At 42.3% G+C, this 20,404-nt stretch overlaps 1 protein-coding gene across 1 annotated transcript in view; it reads left to right on the top strand.

The window, feature by feature from the left end:
- myo3a (myosin IIIA) overlaps nt 1–20,404 on the top strand; it is a 611,422-nt gene that overhangs the window by 403,975 nt on the left and 187,043 nt on the right. The window contains exons 23-25 of the mRNA XM_041183939.1: nt 6,289–6,330; nt 7,208–7,234; nt 19,683–19,784. Coding sequence (XP_041039873.1) covers nt 6,289–6,330; nt 7,208–7,234; nt 19,683–19,784 — 171 coding nt within the window. The remainder of the gene's footprint in view (nt 1–6,288; nt 6,331–7,207; nt 7,235–19,682; nt 19,785–20,404) is intronic.

Below are 20,404 nucleotides of genomic sequence, written 5' to 3'. Positions count from 1 at the left end.
TAATTTGTTTACATGGGCACTTAAATCCCTTTGCTCCTTTGTGTAAGTGCCAGGGGCTTTGAGTTATAAAACCCTTTTACTTAAAATATCTAAATTCTGAATTCTTAATTTCTAACAAGGGGTCCTCAGTTGTGTCTGACCTAACAAGATGCAGATAAATAGTATTTATGAATCAAGTAGAATTTATTGAGCAAGATTTTATATATTCTTATTAAAAACAGTGAACAGTGGAAATTTCTCAAAGCACAGGCCAATGCCTCCTTCTGTTTTTGAAGTGATGTTACATCGAACTGTGACTCAAAAGAATCATACCACAGAAGCCATGATAAAACTAAGCCAATGAAGACTTTGATTTTCCAACTTTTATCCCTACTTCTCATTCCTTATTTGGAAATAGTCCAAATTAACCCCTCCTATTGGCTTGGGGTGAGCGTCATCTATGTTATCCCACCTCTGTAGCTAGAGTCATGTAGACTAAGATAAATGTCCATCCCTTATTCCCGGAACCTCCGGAGGTACATTCCATTGTAAACAAATGACACATCCTTGTAAATACAGAAGAGTTGTACAAACAATGTTACCCCACTTATTAATAACACAACCAAGCTTAAACATTCACATCAATATATTTTAACTCAAGTCCCATGAATACTAAAGCCATTAAGAACAAATGTTAATAACACTTTCCACCATAATGTCAAGAAGGGTTATCCTCTATTACAGATGTTCTGTCCTACAGATATAATTAATCAATTAAACCTAAGAATACGTGGCTGTGTTTAAATATAAGGTGTCATCCTAAGTTTGCTCTGCTGAGTTCTAACCTTTTGTTTATTCCTTTAAAGCTGACAAAGAAGTCCGCAATTGCACAATGTAACTAAAACAAATAGAATTAATTGAACCCAGACTTTTCAGTACCGGTAAAGTAATAAAATCCATTAACAATAGTTCCTCGCAAACAGCTGCCCTAACTTTATATTGTCTCACTAGCAGAAATTGAAACTGAGCTGTTTAAAAAGGTGGCTAAGGTAAAATCCATAAATGTTACTTCAGAGCAACAGAGAACTCTAAAAATAAGTATTATTATCAAAATCTTACATTTAAGTTACCTATCCTCACACTGTGTAGCAAAAGTCTACTTTATCTTTGTTGTATCTAAAGTGATTGATCTCACACTTCATCACATTGAACTCCATCGGTCACTTTTTTTTATTAATTAACTATGTCAGTATTGCTTATAGTTCTGTGACCTATCTTGGGGTGCTTTTTCTATATTAAAGATGCTATATAAGGGCACATTGTTGTTTTATCATTATTTCTTTGCTCAGAAAACATCTTTTAAGGCAGTTTCATTGAGGTTGGTGTCCCTAGATCTTTCAGCAAATGGGTTAATGTTCTTGCTTTATCTTCACCTTTACCTCTTCAGCTATGCTTTGAGTTAGCTCATGTGCCCTTGTTGCTGTCCCCAAACAAATCCTATTGAAGATGTGTCTGAGCTAGGTCTTAGGTAAGTAGAACTAGGGAACATTTACAAAGTATTGCTGAAAAAAGACACATGATGTCAAAGCTTTTTGTCTTGCACTCATCAGTGTTACTATCTTGTATCTTGCCAATTACATTCTTAAGGTGAAGAGAAACCGGTGATGGGTATTAATTGTCTTTGAGCACACGTAAATAGGGAGTAGCTGGGGCACTGGGGTGTGTGGGAGGAGAGCTGTGGGATGAAACAAGTGAATAAACTCTCTCAATACAGAAAAGCTCTATGTCTTTGTTTCAGCTTTAAAAACTAGTTTGGATCCGATTAACAATCAGGACAGACACAAGAGTGCCAAATTTCAAAGGGAATGACAATTTATACTGCATGAGAAAAGGGGTGCTGATTGGTTGTTAAGTTGGCTCTGATTGGTTTGAGATGTTGCCATGCCATATGCACCAGGGATTATTGTGCCCCATGCTTTTGTTTATTAAAAAAAATGCAATGTCTGGACATATTACTTTTGTCTGCAGAGGTCATGTTGCTGCATATGAATATATGTAGCTTCTGGCAAGCTTAAGTGAGCTATATTGTGAGCCCAACTGATAATCTTAAATTGACTGCTAGTGTAATTTTTAACACATTTAGGATTGCTGCCCAAATATCTGTGGCTTCCTTAAGCAGCCCATTAGTGAATAGGCTCACAATGTTGCATGGACACACAGACAAGGTTAAGCTGTTGATTTGCAAGTCACGTGTAGTCTTCACAAAAATAAAGGATTCCTTCATCATGTATGTGGAATACTTATTCAAAGCTGGTTGTAGCAACTCACTCAATCATTTGACCAATTCATGTTGTGCAGAGCCAATCATAGATAAAATAGACCATAATCGGGCATCATTTTTGTGTGTCTTGGGAAGTCTGTACATATGTGGATGTAGTGAACTATGAGGACAAATCCTATCATATACACCTCAAGGCAGCTTGTTACTCTTACAAAAGTCTAACAAACATTTTTGTAACTTACTTTCAAGTAGGGTGGTGTGGTCGTGCTTGGCGACGGGCCAATGGATCGGAACTTGGATCCATCATTAAGAATGATATGTGTTTCATCAATATAGTCATGCCATAGCTTATACTGCATAAGAAAAGGGGTGCTGATTGGTTGGCAAGTTGGCTCTGAATGATCAAGACATTGCCATGGTGAATGTGCTGGGGAGCATTGTCCACTATGCTTTTTTTATTCATAATGTCTGGATATATATAAACCAATCATTGCACCTTTTCTCATGCAGTATAAATTGTTGTTCCCTTTGAAATTTGGCATCCTTGTGTCTGTCCTGATAAGTGCGAGACAAAAATCTTCGACAGTATGTCTCTTTTTTGAGCAGTACTCACATTCTGTCAAGCAGCTATTTGTATTCCAGAAATAGAGGTACAACAAGGATCAAATTTGGGATATCAACAACATAGTTCAACTCACAGGTAAGTTAAGAAAAGATAAGTTATTAGTTGAATTTCTCTGACAGTAGGTTAGACCCAAGGCCGTGCCAGTGTTCATTTCCAAGTATATTGATAATGCTGAAGTGATATACAATCCCACAATCGAGTAAGCATTCATTAAGGATGAGATGGAATAAATTGGTTGTAGGATTATTAATCCATGCTATGTCCTATATGCTGCGCTTGGTCTGAGGTATGCAAATCTCTTTCATTTTTTGATTTCATCCATTTATGCCACTATATTGCCTCATTTGATGACCGTACCATTAGCAATATCTGCTTCAAATGCACCTGCATTGTAAACTCATTCAAGTGGAAGCATTTCAACAATTAATGACAGCGCCAAACATATAATGAATCTGTCTGATCACGTATTCTCCAAAAGTGAGAAGTTTCTCCTTGTGCATGGCTTCAATTTTTGTGTTCCTACATCCCACCTCAAACGGGAGAGGTGTTTGTAGAGTTTGAACTCCTCTATTCTCAGCTATCTTGTCACTAACCAGTGACCAGTGAAAATGTTAAGTCCTTGAAAGCGTGTCTAGCTGATCTAGCATATGCATATTACAGTATGCCCCATGACTTGTCCGATTTTCACATGCAATGTGAATGCCTTGTGTTGATGCAAAGCCTCAAAGCCAACCCAGACATACATATTTGCAGGTCTGAAGAAGAGTCGTACGGACTCGAAACGTTAACTCTATTTCTCTCTCCACAGATGTTGCCAGACCTGCTGAGTTATTCCAGCATTTTCTGTTTTTTTCTATTTATACATATTTGTAAACTTGACAAATGAACTGGAATAGTCATCCTTAACAAGCACAGCTATATTGACAAAATGCACACTATTCTTAATGATGGATCCAAATTTATATCCATTGGACAGGCTGCCAAACATAACCACACAGGCCTGCTTGAAAGCAAGTTACAAAAACATTTGTTAGACTTGAGTGAGAGTAATGAGCTGCCTTGTGGTGTATATGAATGGGTTCGTCCTTATGTGCTCGTTCAACATTCGAAACCTATGCACCAGTGTGCTGCACAAGGAAGCCATAGACATTTGCGCCACACGACTATATCACGGCAATCCAAAATGCTGCCATTTTCTGAATCTGGAGTCAGATGCATTGGGATTTCTCTAGCTCCACATCCTACAAGATTTGCCTTATCAGCAATCTAATAAATAGGGCTGGAACCATTTATTCACTGTGCAAACTTGAGGCTGAAATAGCGTGCATAAAAGCTATCCTGCGGGATGATGACCACATCAATCAGGTTATTGCTCGCTGTATATTGCACATACTCACACATGGGCCTGAGGCCACCACTTGCAGACTGAAAAGTGTACAGACTACCTCAGATTACCCTGGATGTGTGAGGTATCTTGAAAATTTGAGCAACAGATGAAGCTAGCTGTTACATGCTGTTACTATGCAGTGGCAACATGAGTGATGTTTCCACTCACCTGATGCTGCTGTCAAGCCAAAAAGACATTCTCCCTACCAGACTAATGTGGTTTATGAATTTCAATGCTGGTGTGATGGTGGATCGTATCAAGCAGAACAGCCCTTCAGCTGTTCGCAATAGACAGAGTACTGACCACACTCAACGAACCCATGTGTGCAAAACTCAGAAAAGTTTTCTGATGTTAGATGTAATTCCATGATTGGGTAGCATTTACTGAACAATTTTGAGTATGCTAAAAATTATGCTAACTACCAATTTAAGATTATTAGACAGACTTGCAATGTGGCTCACTTATACTTGCTAGAAGCTACAAATATTCATATGCAAGAACTTGTTCTCTGCAGGCAAAATGCGTATGTCCAGACATTGCATATTTTTTGAATAAACAAAAGCATGGAGGACCATGACCAATCAGATCTGACATGCCAAACATTCATCACTACTTTTCTCATACAGTATACATTGTTGTTCCCTTTGAAATTTGACATTCTTCCATCTGTCTGGTTGAGTGCAAGACAAAAAACCTTCGACAGCATGTCTCTTTCTTCAGTAATACTCAAGTTCTGTACTACCAAGCAACTATTTACAAAGTACTTGGTGGATCTAGAACAATGGTCTATCTAGTTTCTCTTGCACATGTGCAGAAAGGAAAAAGAAGATATATTACAGCGATTGAAATCACATGCAAAATTAGTGCCATTGAAATTCTTGTGGTGTGTGCATACATTGCAGTAGTGAGCAGGTGAGTGAGCAGATAAAGTGGGCACAGATAGGATGATAATTGTATTCTTGCTAGGGGTGAGAGGGTTCTCAAGTTTCTTCTTATTGTCTCTCCCTCTCTAATGGAGAAAAATACCTATGATCTTTTGTGGACTATAGCTAATTACTCAAGGCATTAGACAGAATGCAGAAAAAACTCACAAGAATGGATCCAGGGATTAGGAACTTCAATTACATAGATAAATTGGAGAAGTTGGCACTTTTTTCCTTGGAGAAGAGAAGGTTGAGAGGAGATTTGATACACATATTCAAAATTATGAGGGGACTAAACAGAGTAGATTGCTCCCACTTGTGGAAGGATCGGAAACAAGGGGGTGCAGATTTATGGTAATTGGCAAAAGAAGCAATGGAGATGTGAGGAGAAACTTTTTTCACACAGCAAGTGATTAAGATCTGCAATGCACTGCCCGAGTGTGGCGAAGAGCCAGTGCAGATATGATGGGCCGAGTGGCCTCCTCCTTGTGCTATAACATTTCTGTGATTCCAGCCCTCAGATGCCAATTAAACTGCTGCTCTCTTCAAAACAATTGATGGGCCAGTAATCATGTAGCCCTCCTATGTTTTTGTTGGTTATACCTTTTGCTACAAGGAGTGAAGTATAGATAGAAGTTTATTCTTGTACATCTTAAGTCAAGACATTGCCAGTACAAGTGATCACACAGTTATGTTTAAGCAGCTACATTGACTATTATCCAGTTGCAGATCGGTAATGTTATAGACTAATTCCATGATCAAATGTTGTCAGTGGGGAGGCTTGATTGTAGGAAGCATTAGTTGGTGAATGAGAGCTGAAGATTTGAGTGTAGCTTGAGAGTTTAGGAGTATGGAATTTGCTCCTGCTTTCCTTTAGTCACGGTGTGTAAAAAAAACACAAAATGAGTTTAAAATAGAGAACTCTGTAGTTTTCTGTAGAGGAGAATTTCCATATGGTTCTCCTGATTTCTGATCATTTTTAGCTGATTACATCATTCCATCTGGGATTCTGCTGAAGTTACGGCTGTAGACCAGGTTGACATGGAAATTCCCCATGCCCGTCTTCATCATTTCCTGTTTTCTTTTCTTGTAGGTCGATGAATCTGTATATCACAGCTATTATTGCCTTTGTGAGGTAAACTCCTCTTTCAATCTTTCTCAGTCATTTACTTATTTCTGATTTCTAACTTGAAATGCATACATGTTAACATAGTTTGTGCATCTTTCCTTGGACAGAACAATTTTATAGTTTGATGATGAAATAAAGCAGTTAGAAGCCAAACATTCCCATATTCCTATATTAATGCAGGAGACAATTTTAGTGGAGGGGTGAGGGGCAGGTGCAGGCAAGAACAAAAAGAGACAGGGGCAAACGTGCATAAATCTTTAAAGGTGGCAGCAAAGTTGGGAGGGCTGTTAAACAGCATATGGGATCATTGGCTTTATAAACAAAGGCATGGAGCATGAAAGCAAAGAAGTTATTCTAAACCTTCATAAATCAGGTTAGATCCTAGCTGGAGTATTTTGTATAATTTGGGCACCACATGTTAGGAAGGCCATACAGAGTGTGCGCAGAGGGCATTTATCAGTATGGAACCAGGGATGTGGGACTTCAATTACGTGGAGATTCTAGCAAAACTGAGATTTTTCTTCTTAGAGCAGAAAAGCTTAAGGGGAAATTTAATTGAGGTGTTCAATATCATGAAAGGCTTTGATGGAATAAATAAGAAGGAACGGTTTCAATGGCAGAAGGGTAGGTAATCTGAGGACACAGCTTTAGGATAATTGGCAAAAGAACCAGAGTTAAGGTAAGGAGATTTTTTCTTTTGAGAACCAAACCTTTCTGTCGTCGGGTTTGATCACTGGATATAGCCTGGAAAGTAGTGTTACATTTAACAGAGCAGCAATGGAATAAATTCCAGACCAAATGGAAATTAAGCTAACTCTGAAAGAGAGTCCTGAAAAGCTGTGGCATATGCAATTGTTATTTCTTAAATGTGTTTCTTCCTCAGGGATTGAAAATGTTGAAAACCCTGATGGTTTGATGGATGTAAACCTTGAATATCTATGGAAGAAGTCAAAATTTGGGACTTGGAGAGAAAATGCACATTTTAAGCCTTGGTTACATTCTACCCTAATTTCCACTAGAAATAAGATACACCCACCCAAGCTAAGGTGCAGTCATGGAAATAATGGGTTAGCACAGGAGGACATCATGAGGATAATTTTGACTCCGGCTGATAGTATAAAATGCATGATATCAGCTCAGCTGCCTGTTAAACTTCTGTCTTAATTTTCATTGGAAATGAAAACAACTAGATAAAGCCATAAAAAAACCTAATGATATTTCAGTCTTATAAACAGGGGCATAAAGTGGAAGATTAAGTATAATGAGAATTTTTTAGAAGACATCAGTTAGACCACAGATCAGCTACTCTGCAGGCAAGTAATATGTAACTGGACCAGAGTATACAAAAGCAAATAGCTACCATCCTAAAGTTATATGTTCTGTCTTTATGTTTGTATCCCTATTTCCATATTTATAATGGAAACTCCTACAATTACCCTCTCTCACCAGCGAAAATGCTGTAGCGCCTTTCATTGGGGCTGGGCTTATTTACCACATGACAAGTTTTCTTCCATACTTACCATTATAAATGTTGACATAGGATTTTGCAATGGAAGTATGTGAAGTATTTTTAATATATACTAGTTTCCTGCCAAACTTATTTGTGTAGCAAACAGAGCCCAGGAGAGAAATCATTTGCCCTGGTGCTTCTCCTTTTGCAGGGCCCTTTATTCCCCCACCTCCCCTGTCCTCGTCCACCATCCCTAATTCTGGTAAAATGTATATCAATTGCATTTCAAATAACACTGGCATTAAAAACAAGGGAAATTATTTTTCAACACAAACTTTGCCCCAATACTTTATACTCAGTAAGCCCTTTATAAATATGCCCTTGGTTACTCCAACAAGCTGAAACACCACCTTTCATTTTATTGAAAAAAAGGTAAATAAACCTACAATTCACTTTTAAAGGGAGAGCCTCTGTGCTCCAGATGCATCCAACACATTAACTAAAGCCGATGAATGAACGGCACAGGGACAGATCATCACACCCGCTTTGGCCTCCAACCTCCTCGGCTGCAGAGACTGGGAGGTGAGGGGGTTTTAGGATCAGATCAGCAGCGAGCGGTAAGTTTTTAAATGATGAAGGTTGGCGGTGCAGCAACATGTAGAGGGAAGGTGGAAGCCCCCAGCTCACCACCTCCTGTCGCTGCCTGACCACAGTACCTACCCGCCATCATGTCACTTGCTAATTTTAAAAATTTGCACGGTTTCCTTGGCCTCTGCTCACCAACATACTCATGGATGTTAGTGACTTTACTGTGGTCTTTTGCAACCATCACCCCTCCACCCTCTCACTGCCTCCTCTGAGCTGGTACTTGTTAATAAGGGTCTCACATCCCATCCTGGACTCATACTACCCAGCCAGAAATGATGTCCCTTCCACCTGCATGGACTCAGGCGGCCATTCGTCACAACACTTGCTGCAGACGTGGTCGCTGTGGATCACACTGGCATCCGCCACTGCCCACCTACTACAGCTGCAATGCATTGCCTGCCCAGCCATCACAATTCTATTTAATGAATTAATTGGGATGTTAAATATTTATAAGTGAATTTCTTAACTGTACTCTTCAGCTGTAATAATGTCTCCCGACTTAAACCACTTGGCCAATCAAAAGAGACACGGAAGAGATACCCACCAATCACCTACCTGTTTTACTTTGACATCACACTTCAGTTTTGACAGGTAGAAACAGGTCATCCCCTTGCATTCTACTCTAGGTGCTGCTGATTGCCTGTCCCAGGGTCCTCCTGTTGCACTCTCCTCTAGATGCTGCTGACTGTCTGGCTCGGGTTCCACCTCTCGCTCTCTCCTCTAGGTGCTGCTGACTGCCTGGCTTGGAGTCCTCCTCTCGCTCTCTCCTCTAGGTGCTGCTGACTGCCTGGCTTGGAGTCCTCCTCTCACACTCTCCCTTATGTGCTGATGACTGCCAGTCCCAGGGTCCTCCTCTTGCACTCTCCTCCATTCCTCAGGGAGCTTTCATTGCATGCACCTGTGCACATGTGCAAACTTCAGCACTTGCGCTCCTCCTGCCCCCACCCCAGCAGTGCTAAGTGCTACAGCGCGCCTTTCACACTGGCTGGCCATTACTTGGCCAGCCAGCATGAAATTGATGTCAGGGCCCAATGGTGAGCAGTGGTTGGCATCGCGACCATTCCCGGGCCCACCCACTGTGCCTGCCCAATGAGGACAAAATTCTGCCCAATATTGCTTATAATTTCCTGATTTACCCAGACTACTAATTATAGCTGTAAATGTATTTTTTTACTGAACTGATGATAAATCATAGGACAGGAGTTGGCCATTTAGACTCTTTAGCCTATCCTGTCATTCAGTGAGATCATGGCTGATTTGTGACCTAATTCCAGATAACTGCTTTTTCCCCATATCTCTTAGTATCCTTGGATAACAAAAGTCGATCAATCTCAGATTTAAAATTTACTATTGATCTGGTATTTCCACCATTTGCAGAAGAGAATTCCAAATATCTACTGCCCTTTATTTGTAGCAGTGTTTTCTAATTTCAATCCTGAAAAGCCTGACTCCAATTTTTGGACAATGTCTCTAGTCCATGACTATCCAACCAGCAACAAATGATTTCTCTGTAACTACCCTATCTGTTCCCCTTAATATCTTGAATGCTTTGATCGAATCAACCCTTAACTTTATAAATACAACCCTAGTTTGTGCAATCTCTTCTTGTGATTGAACCCTCTGTTCCAGGTATCATTCTGGTAAATCTGTGCTGCAGTCCCTCCAAAGCCAATATATCCTTACAAGGTTGTGATGCCCAGAATTGCTCATAATAATCGAGGTGTGCTCTAACCAGGGCTTTGTATTACTGATGCATGACTTTTACCCCTTCTAATGTATTCCCCTAGATATAGAGGCCAGCATTCCATTAAGCTTGTTGGATTACTGTACCTGTTCGTGACATTGTAATGAGTTATGTAATGAACACCTAAGTTTGTTTGGACCCCTGCAGTTTTTAGCTTTTCAACATTTAGAAAGTACTCTGTTCTATCCTCTTCAGGTTCAAAGTGGATGACATCACATTTGCCTACACTGGAACCTACTTGCCACAGTTTGGCCTATTTATTTAATCTGTCAATGTTTAATCATAATTTTATGCTTCCACCTATATTACTTAAAGCATTGCCTAACTATGTATCATTGACAAGTGTGAAGATATGACTTTCTATTGCATCATCTAGTCATTCGTAAATATGGCGATTAGTTGAGGCCCAAATACAGATCTTTGCTAGGCACCACTAGTCACATCCTGCCAAGTAGAGTATATGCACTTTCACCCTACTCCCTGTCTCCTGCTGCTCAACCAATTTCCTAACCAGGCCAGTAACATGCTTTTAATTCTATGGGTTTCAACTTTAGCTACCAGGCTCTTAAGAGTTACTTCATCAGATGCCTCCTGGAGGTCAATATAAATGGTATCCATAGACATGCCCTTGTCCACTACTTTAGTCATCCCTTCAGAAACTTCAACCAGGTTCAGCAGGCATGACCTATCCTTTACACATCCATGCTGGCTCTCTCACACCAGCTGAAAATTTTCAAGGTGTCGAGTCATCATTTCTTTAATTATAATATGATCCCTATTGAGACTGATAACTTCTAAAAAGATATTTGAATTTCCACTCACTGACTTAAAGGAATTGCATAACAAGATTTCAAGTTCTAAGACTTATACTGCAACTAATAAACCTAAAGCAATGTTAACTAAACATAACCTAGTAGACAACTAATACTCCAAATTAAAGAAAATATATCTGTTATTAATGTTTTAATATGACTGATAACCCCACACTGCATACAAATGCACTCTCTCCTAATGATTGCAGTCTTTATAGGAAATAATCCACAGCCACTCCCAAATTCCAATGGGTTCCCATCTCCATTTCATCGAGTCGTAACAACGAGTGACCATCAAAAGGCGCTTCCTTCAGAGAATTTCCAAATTGTCTACCAGCAGTAAGGCCCACTTTCAGAGTCTTTAGACTGCCAAGGATGCATCTTTTTGATCAGAGACCAGCTACCCTCCTACATTCTGGCTGGTAGTTCAACACGAGGACTTGCAGTCTTCTTCACGCTGTTGCCCATACCAGCTGCAGCCCCTCCCTCTCTCTCTCTCTCTCTCCCTGTCCAAAAACTCAGAGACTAAAAGACTGTCCACAATTAGCCCAGCTGCTCCTGCCTTTGTTTTCAGGTGTGAACATTTTGCACCCTGCTTCCAGTAAGTCTCAACCTGCTCTCCTGTGTCCCCATGATAACCAAACCATCCAGGCTTCTTATCAGGCTGAATAAGCAGATAACATGATCCTCTTCATTCCTCCATTTTACCTTAAAGAGACAATGCAAAACATAATCATCTTATAAAACCTCATGTTCACAACAATTCTGGAGTCTAGCAATTTCCTGACAAGAGATGTCAAGCTAACTAATCAATAGTTGCCTGGTTCAACTCTCTCACTTTTCTTAAATGGTGGTGTGACATGAACAATTTTCTAATCTATAGGAACAGTTCCCAGATTGAGAGAAATTTGGAAGATTATTGTCTGGGCACCTGCAATGTTCTCACCTACTTTCTTTAAAACACTGGGGCGCTGGATTTTGTCTCTTTTTCGTGTCATTATTTTCTTCATTACTGTTATTTTGTTAATTTTATTAAATTATGTTAATTCTGGTTAGTCCTTGCCCCTGTTTATTTTCCTTGAGAGTTCCAGCATTTTGCCCTCTTCCTCTACTGTAAATACAGACAAATTCATTCATGTCTTTGTTATCCCTAGACTTGACTATTCCAACACACTCATGGCTGGCCTCCCACATTCTACCTTCCATAAACTTGAGGTCATCCAAAACTCTGTTGCCCATTTCCTAACTCACAGCAAGTCCCTTTCGCCTATCACCTCAACGATCCTAGGCCCAGATTTTCGTCCTTGGGTCTGGTTTACTGAGTTGGGAGATTTCCCAACTTGTCAAACCCAACCTTTAAAAATAGCTGCCCACAGGTGGAATTTTCAATGGGGGCGGGGAGGGGGGGTGGCAGTAGGGCTGAAACAGAAGTCGGGTTGGGAAACCCTGGAATAAATCCTCAGGCTGCCGGGCATAACGGCAGGCTGGATGCGAGGCCAGCCTCTGTGCCCCAGTGCTGTTAAAATAAATAAAAAATAATAAAATAAAAAAATCCCTCCAGCCCTCACCCTTCACACACTCCCTATGCCTCACCATGCCAACCTATGCCCCATCCAACCCCCATGACCTCACACCCCTTACCTACTCTCTACCCACCCCCCATGGCCTCTCACAAACTGATGCCAACTTAGTGCCCCTCTACCCATATCCCATGGTCCTCACACTCTGTGTTGACATAATGCCCCTCTACCCACCCCCATTCTCCTACACCCCCTATGCTAAGGTAATGCCCCTCTATACACTCCCTTTGCCCCCACACTTCCTATGCCAAAGTAATGCCCCCTTCCCACCCTCATCATCCCCTACTCTTGTGCCAACTTAATGCCCCTCTATCCACACCATTGCCCCATATACCAACTTACTGCTAACTCATGCCAACCCATGCCCATTCCACCACAATTTGCCCTTACCCGCTCCATGTCAACTCACCTAGTATTGTTGGACAGTTGACTGACAGATTTGGCACTTCCTGGATAACCTTTACAGGCTTGACACTTCCTGGACAGATTTGACAGCTGGACAGCTCCTTAATAATTCCTGGGCAGCTGGACATTTCTTGACAGCTGGACAGTTCCTGGATATTCCCTTGACAGTTGGACAGCTCCTTAACTTTTCCTTGATAGTTCGACATTTTCTTGACAGCTGGACAGTTCCCAGACAGCTGGACACCTCTTTTATGTCTTGACAGTTCCAATGAGTTTGTGGGTAAAAAGCGCTTAATCATGTTCACTTTTAACAATCCTAAAGAGTGCCTTACCTTTCCCCGGAACCCGATCCAAAGGGGTACCTTGCCTCTCCAAAGGGGCATGCTGGCTATCAATAAGAATCCATTAGGTTCTAAGCTGAATTCCACATTCCTGTTCTTCCAAAATCCCACTTCATTGGTGGGAGTTGGTGATTTAAATTGCCAGCTGCCTCTGCAAATTGCGCATGTGCAAACCCAGCCATACACCAGTCCTTTCCCACAAAGATGGGAAATGCCAGGTTTGGGTGTGGGACTTAGAATTTTTGGCCATTTACAGGATTTGCCGGGCCCTACATTGGCTCCCACTAAGCAATGCCTCAATTTTAAAATCCTCACCCTTTTTTTCAAATCCATCCATGGCCTTGCCTTCCCCTATCCCTGTAATCTCCTCGAACACCATAAATCTCTGAGGTATCTGTGCTCTTTCTGACCACTTGAGCATCCCCAATTTTAGTTGCTCCACCATGGAGTGACCATGCTTCAACTGCCTAGGCCCCAAGCTCTGGAATTCTCTCCATACACTGCTCCAACTCACTACCTCTCTTTCTTACATTAAGGTACTTTACCTCACTTGGGTACCCCCTTCACTGTAGACTATCGGTCGCACCAATCCAGTTCTGAACTGCAACTCTCTACTAGTTGTGACTGAAGTCTGGAGCAAACAATCTAGGTACTTTTCCCTCTCCTTTATGTGTCATACTGTCTCCAACTCACACTCTGGCCCAAGGCAGAGACATCTACTCCAGATGTGTTCTCGCTGGACAGTTTCACTGCTTTCAGACTCCAATATACAACAGTCCAGACACACAATCTGCTCTGCCATATCTTAGTCAATATTACTTATATCTACTTTTTATGGTTTTTCTTTTCTTTTTCTACACACTAACTTACACTAAACACTGAGATACTAGACACAATGGCACTGAATGGCCCACTTGCGCCAAATTCTCAACTTTTGCACCCTCTTCTCCAATCATGCTGTTCTGCAATCACACTGTACAACAATCACCTGTCCTGCAGTCACTTTGTTCTGCAACCACTCTGTTCTGCGATCGCTCTGTTCTGCCATCACTCTGTTTTGCTATCACTGTGTTCTGCCATCACTCTGATTTGCTATCACGGTGTTCTGCCATCGCTCTGTTCTGCCATCGCTCTGTTCTGCGAACACTCTTCTGCCATCACTGTTCTGTGATCACTCTGTTCTTCAGCCGCTCTATTCTGCCATCACTCTGTTCTGTGAACACTCTGTTCTGCGATTACTCTGTTTTGCCATCACTCTGTTCTGCAACCGCTCTATTCTGCCATCACTCTGTTCTGCGATCGCTCTGTTCTGCGATCACTCTGTTCTGCGAACACTCTGTTCTGCGATCACACTGTTCTGCATCCACTCTGTTTTGCCATCGCTCTGTTCTGTGATCACTCTGTTCTGCAACTGCTCTGTTCTGCCATCATTCTGTTCTGCGAACACTGTTCTGTGAACACTCTGTTCCGCGATCACTCTGTTCCGCGATCACTCTGTTCTGCAACTGCTGTGCTCTGCCATCACTCTGTTCTGCGATCACTCTGTTCTGCAACTGCTCTGTTCTGCCATCACTCTGTTTTGCCATCACTCTGTTCTGCAACTGCTCTATTCTGCGATCACTCTGTTCTGCAACTGCTCTGTTCTGCCATCACTCTGTTTTGCCATCACTCTGTTCTGCAACTGCTCTATTCTGCCATCACTCTGTTCTGCAATCGCTCTGTTCTGCCATCGCTCTCTTCTGCCATCGCTCTCTTCTGCCATCGCTCTCTTCTGCCATCACTCTGTTCTGCGAACACTCTGTACTGCGATCGCTCTGTTCTGCCATCACCTTGTTCCGCGATCACTCTGTTCTGCAACTGCTGTGTTCTGCCATCACTCTGTTCTGCGATCACTCTGTTCTGCAACTGCTGTGTTCTGCCATCACTCTGTTCTGCGATCACTCTGTTCTGCAACTGCTCTGTTCTGCCATCACTCTGTTTTGCCATCACTCTGTTCTGCAACTGCTCTATTCTGCCATCACTCTGTTCTGCAACCGCTCTGTTCTGCCATCGCTCTCTTCTGCCATCGCTCTCTTCTGCCATCGCTCTCTTCTGCCATCGCTCTCTTCTGCCATCACTCTGTTCTGCGATCGCTCTCTTCTGCCATCACTCTGTTCTGCTATCGCTTTGTTCTGCGATCACTCTGTTCTGCAATCGCTCTGTTCTGCAATTGCACTGTTCTGCAACCACTCTGTTCTGCCATCGCTCTGTTCTGTGATCACTCTGTTCTGCAACTGCTCTGTTCTGCCATCATTCTATTCTGCGAACACTCTGTTCTGTGAACACTCTGTTCTGCGATCACTGTTCTGCAACCACTCTGTTCTGCGAACACTCTGTTCTGCAACTGCTCTGTTCTGCCATCGCTCTGTTCTGCCATCACTCTGTTCTGCAACTGCTCTGTTCTGCCATCACTCTGTTCTACGATCGCTCTGTTCTGCCATCGCTCTGTTCTGCGAACATTCCGATCTGCCATCACTCTGTTCTGCCATCGCTCTGTTCTGTCATCGCTCTGTCCTGCGATCACTCTGTTCTGCAACTGCTCTGTTCTGCCATCATTCTGTTCTACGATCGCTCTGTTCTGCCATCGCTCTGTTCTGTCATCGCTCTGTCCTGCGATCACTCTGTTCTGCAACTGCTCTGTTCTGCCATCATTCTGTTCTACGATCGCTCTGTTCTGCCATTGCTCTGTTCTGTCATCGCTCTGTCCTGCGATCACTCTGTTCTGCAACTGCTCTGTTCTGCCATCATTCTGTTCTACGATCGATCTGTTCTGCCATTGCTCTGTTCTGTCATCGCTCTGTCCTGCGATCACTCTGTTCTGCAACTGCTCTGTTCTGCCATCATTCTGTTCTACGATCGCTCTGTTCTGCCATCGCTCTGTTCTGCGAATATTCTGATCTGCCATCACTCTGTTCTGCCACCGCTCTGTTCTGCCACCGCTCTGTCCTGCGATCACTCTGTTTTGCTATCACTCTGTTCTGTCATCACTCTGTACTGCTATCACTCTGTTCTGCAATCACTCTGTTCTGCAACTGCTCTGTTCTGCCATCACTCTGTTTTGCTATCACTCTGCTCTGCCATCACTCTGTTCTGCAACTGCTCTGTTCTGCTATCACTCTGTTCTGCGATCACTCTGTTTTGCTATCACTCTGTTCTGTCATCACTCTGTTTTGCTATCACTCTGTTCTGTAACTGCTCTATTCTGCTATCACTCTGTTCTGCCATCACTCTGTTTTGCTATCACTCTGTTCTGCAACTGCTCTGTTCTGCCATCACTCTGTTTTGCTATCACTCTGTTCTGCAACTGCTCTGTTCTGCTATCACTCTGTTCTGCCATCACTCTGTTCTGCAACTGCTCTGTTCTGCTATCACTCTGTTCTGCCATCACTCTGTTTTGCTATCACTCTGTTTTGCCATCACTCTGTTCTGCAACTGCTCTGTTCTGCCATCACACTGTTCTGCCATCGCTCTGTTCTGCCATCGCTCTGTTCTGCGAACATTCTGATCTGCCATCACTCTGTTCTGCCACCGCTCTGTTCTGCCACCGCTCTGACCTGCGATCACTCTGTTTTGCTATCACTCTGTTCTGTCATCACTCTGTACTGCTATCACTCTGTTCTGCAATCACTCTGTTCTGCAACTGCTCTGTTCTGCCATCACTCTGTTTTGCTATCACTCTGCTCTGCCATCACTCTGTTCTGCAACTGCTCTGTTCTGCTATCACTCTTCTGCGATCACTCTGTTTTGCTATCACTCTGTTCTGTCATCACTCTGTTTTGCTATCACTCTGTTCTGTAACTGCTCTATTCTGCTATCACTCTGTTCTGCCATCACTCTGTTTTGCTATCACTCTGTTCTGCAACTGCTCTGTTCTGCCATCACTCTGTTTTGCTATCACTCTGTTCTGCAACTGCTCTGTTCTGCAACTGCTCTGTTCTGCTATCACTCTGTTCTGCCATCACTCTGTTTTGCTATCACTCTGTTTTGCCATCACTCTGTTCTGCAACTGCTCTGTTCTGCCATCACACTGTTCTGCCATCGCTCTGTTCTGCCATCGCTCTGTTCTGCGAACATTCTGATCTGCCATCACTCTGTTCTGCCACCGCTCTGTTCTGCCACTGCTCTGTCCTGCGATCACTCTGTACTGCTCTGTTCTGCCATCACTCTGTTTTGCTATCACTCTGTTCTGCCATCACTCTGTTTTGCTATCACTCTATTCTGCCATCACTCTGTTTTGCTATCACTCTGTTCTGCAACTGCTCTGTTCTGCTATCACTCTGTTCTGCCATCACTCTGTTCTGCAACTGCTCTGTTCTGCTATCACTCTGTTCTGCAACTGCTCTATTCTGCTATCACTCTGTTCTGCTATCACTCTGTTCTGCCATCGCTCTGTTCTGCAACTGCTCTGTTCTGCCATCATTCTGTTCTGCCATCACTCTGTTCTGCAACTGCTCTGTTCTGCCATCATTCTGTTCTGCGATGACTCTGTTCTGTTATCACTCTGATTTGCTGTCACTCTGTTCTGCCATCGCTCTGTTCTGCGAACATTAAGTTCTGCCGTCACTCTATTCTGCAACCGCTCTGTTCTGATATCGCTCTGTTCTGCCATCACTCTGTTCTGCGAACATTATGTTCTGCCTTCACTACGTTCTGCGATCACTCTGTTCTGCGATCGCTCTGTTCTGTGATCACTCTGCTCTGCCATCACTCTGTTCTGCGATCTCTTTGTTCTGCCATCGCTCTGTTCTGCCATCGCTCTGTTTTGCCATCACTCTGCTCTGCCATACCTCTTCTGTTCAGTCTGTTGAAAACTCTGTTCTCTTCTGTGTGTCAGCCAATATTGCCTCCTTTTGTGCACTTTTTTGAGTCACACCCAAGTTCCAATGCTGACTATGCTTCCTGCTCACAGTAAATAACATCTATTCAAGCAATCAGTTAAAGCTGATTGACAGCTGCCGCTGGCAAGTGGTTTCTAAGTGCTGACTAACTTGAAGCTTCTTTTACAGTTTTAAAGTTCTAAGTTAAATTTAAAAATTAAAGCTAAAACTAAACAGTTAGATTTACTTTCAGTTAGACACTACCCACCCAATACTATTGACCAGAGTGTCCCAATTCGATCAAATTCTCAACTTTTGCATTCAGTTTACAATGCACTGTATCCTATGATCACTCTTTGCCAACCATTCTCAAACCAAATTAAATCAAGTCATTCAATGATGGAAAAGAAGAGAAGGCAAAGGAACTTACTTTTAACTGGCAGATATAAGCATCCTGAAGCCTGAAACACAGACATTACCTGATTTATAACCAAACTTTTTATACACTTGCTGGAAATCTATATGGAAAAATCCAGTGATACCACTTTTCCTAGTGGAAGCTGATCATGGCAAAACTTCTGCCCAATGAATCAAACATACTGATTTGTGTCCAAAATTCTTGCCTGGCCACAAATTATATGTTCATAGTGAGTACTACCCATGCTGTGGATGGAACTTGAGGAATTATGGAGTCCTGATGCAACAGCCTCCTGTGGAGTTAAGAAAAAGAGCATTATCAACTTTCAGACTAAAATGTCTGAAGAGTTTCGAAGTTCAGCACAATTAAGCCAAATGGAGTAGCAGAGCTACACAACAACACCAGAGGTCCTGATGTGAATGCAATAAGGTCTCTCCTGCTTGTGATTCTGGGCCATTCTCCCCTTAGCAAATTGCCACAAGAGTAAACACTCCCCAGTACGGTATGGAATCAAATGTGAAAGAATTTGTCAAACCTGAAGGGAACTGAAGGTAAGGCAACCCAGACAAATATATGGGCTACGAGTACATATTATGAACAGTTTCTCTCAACCTCTTGCACATGTACATTTGCCTTGTGCAAATCATTCAGACAATCTAACAGTTCTTTCAAAGCATGAGCATACAACTACAGGACACAAACTGTAAATTGCCAGTCTTGCTGTTGTCACATTCATGCCTTAAATTTACAACAAAAAGCTTTGAAACACACTGGAAGCAAGATGGCTACATCCGTGTCAAAATTCAAACTTACGATATTCTCTAGTTACAGGCCACAAAATCTTACACTGGAGAATATATTGGCACAAGAGGAGGGTCCACTGGATCTCATTTGCTGTGAGCGCATAGATTGAATGGAGCAAGGTGAAGCTGGAAGCCTCTCCCATCTGAAACCTAATCTTGTCCTTCTTTTACTATGTCCTTCACACCTTACTTGCTCACTGTCAAGCACAATAGTATGCCACACAGTACAGTGCCCCAGTTGATGGGGTGGATTGCATGAAATAAGCTAACAGTTCATTCTCTTCCTCTTCTATTTCTCTAGACATGTCACCAGGAAAAACAACAACTCCTAATACCACTCAAGAAGTCAGCAACTCACAGCAGCCTTCGTCACTCATTCCACCTGTCACAAGCACCTGTGCAGGTACATCCACCTTAAAGGATTATATAGTGGGCTTAAGGAGGGAGAACTGTGTACAGAACTGGACATCATTAAGGAGGTGCAAATTGGGTGGGCCTTGAAGAATCAGGAACCTGGTGCTTGGAGGGCCAGCTAGTGTCCTGCCTTCACAGGATATCAAAGGGCCTGCTTATGAAAAAAAGTTGTTGTTTAAGCTGGGTGGCATACTGGAATAATTTGCATCTGATCATTACCATGCAGCTTCCCCTAGACCCCAGTTGCTCAATTCTCACTGGTAGATTCATATGCACCAGCACAATTTTTACCTTTATATTTCTGCTGTCTCCACCAACACATCAAATGTGCATATGTAAAAGAGAAACACAATGGCATGCAATATTCCTGTGTGATGCTTCTTCTATATTTATTTTATATACATCCACTTACATTTCTTTGGCGCTTATTACACAGATTGCGATGTCTCAGTGATGTTACCTTCCTCAAGAGGACACCAAGCAGGAGAAATAAAGGGAAGAGGGTCAGGAGGGAGTAAAATATGGTCAAAAGAAAAGGTCTAAAAGAAGCATTGGAAAACAGAGAGGCGAGTAGCAAAGTGGAGTTCTGAGGGAGGGAGTTTCAAAAGG

Source organism: Carcharodon carcharias, chromosome 3 (genome assembly GCF_017639515.1).
Source record: "Carcharodon carcharias isolate sCarCar2 chromosome 3, sCarCar2.pri, whole genome shotgun sequence".
Lineage (NCBI taxonomy): Eukaryota > Metazoa > Chordata > Chondrichthyes > Lamniformes > Lamnidae > Carcharodon > Carcharodon carcharias.
The sequence above is the reverse complement of the archived record's forward strand: the minus strand, read 5'-3'. Positions and strand labels throughout refer to the sequence as shown.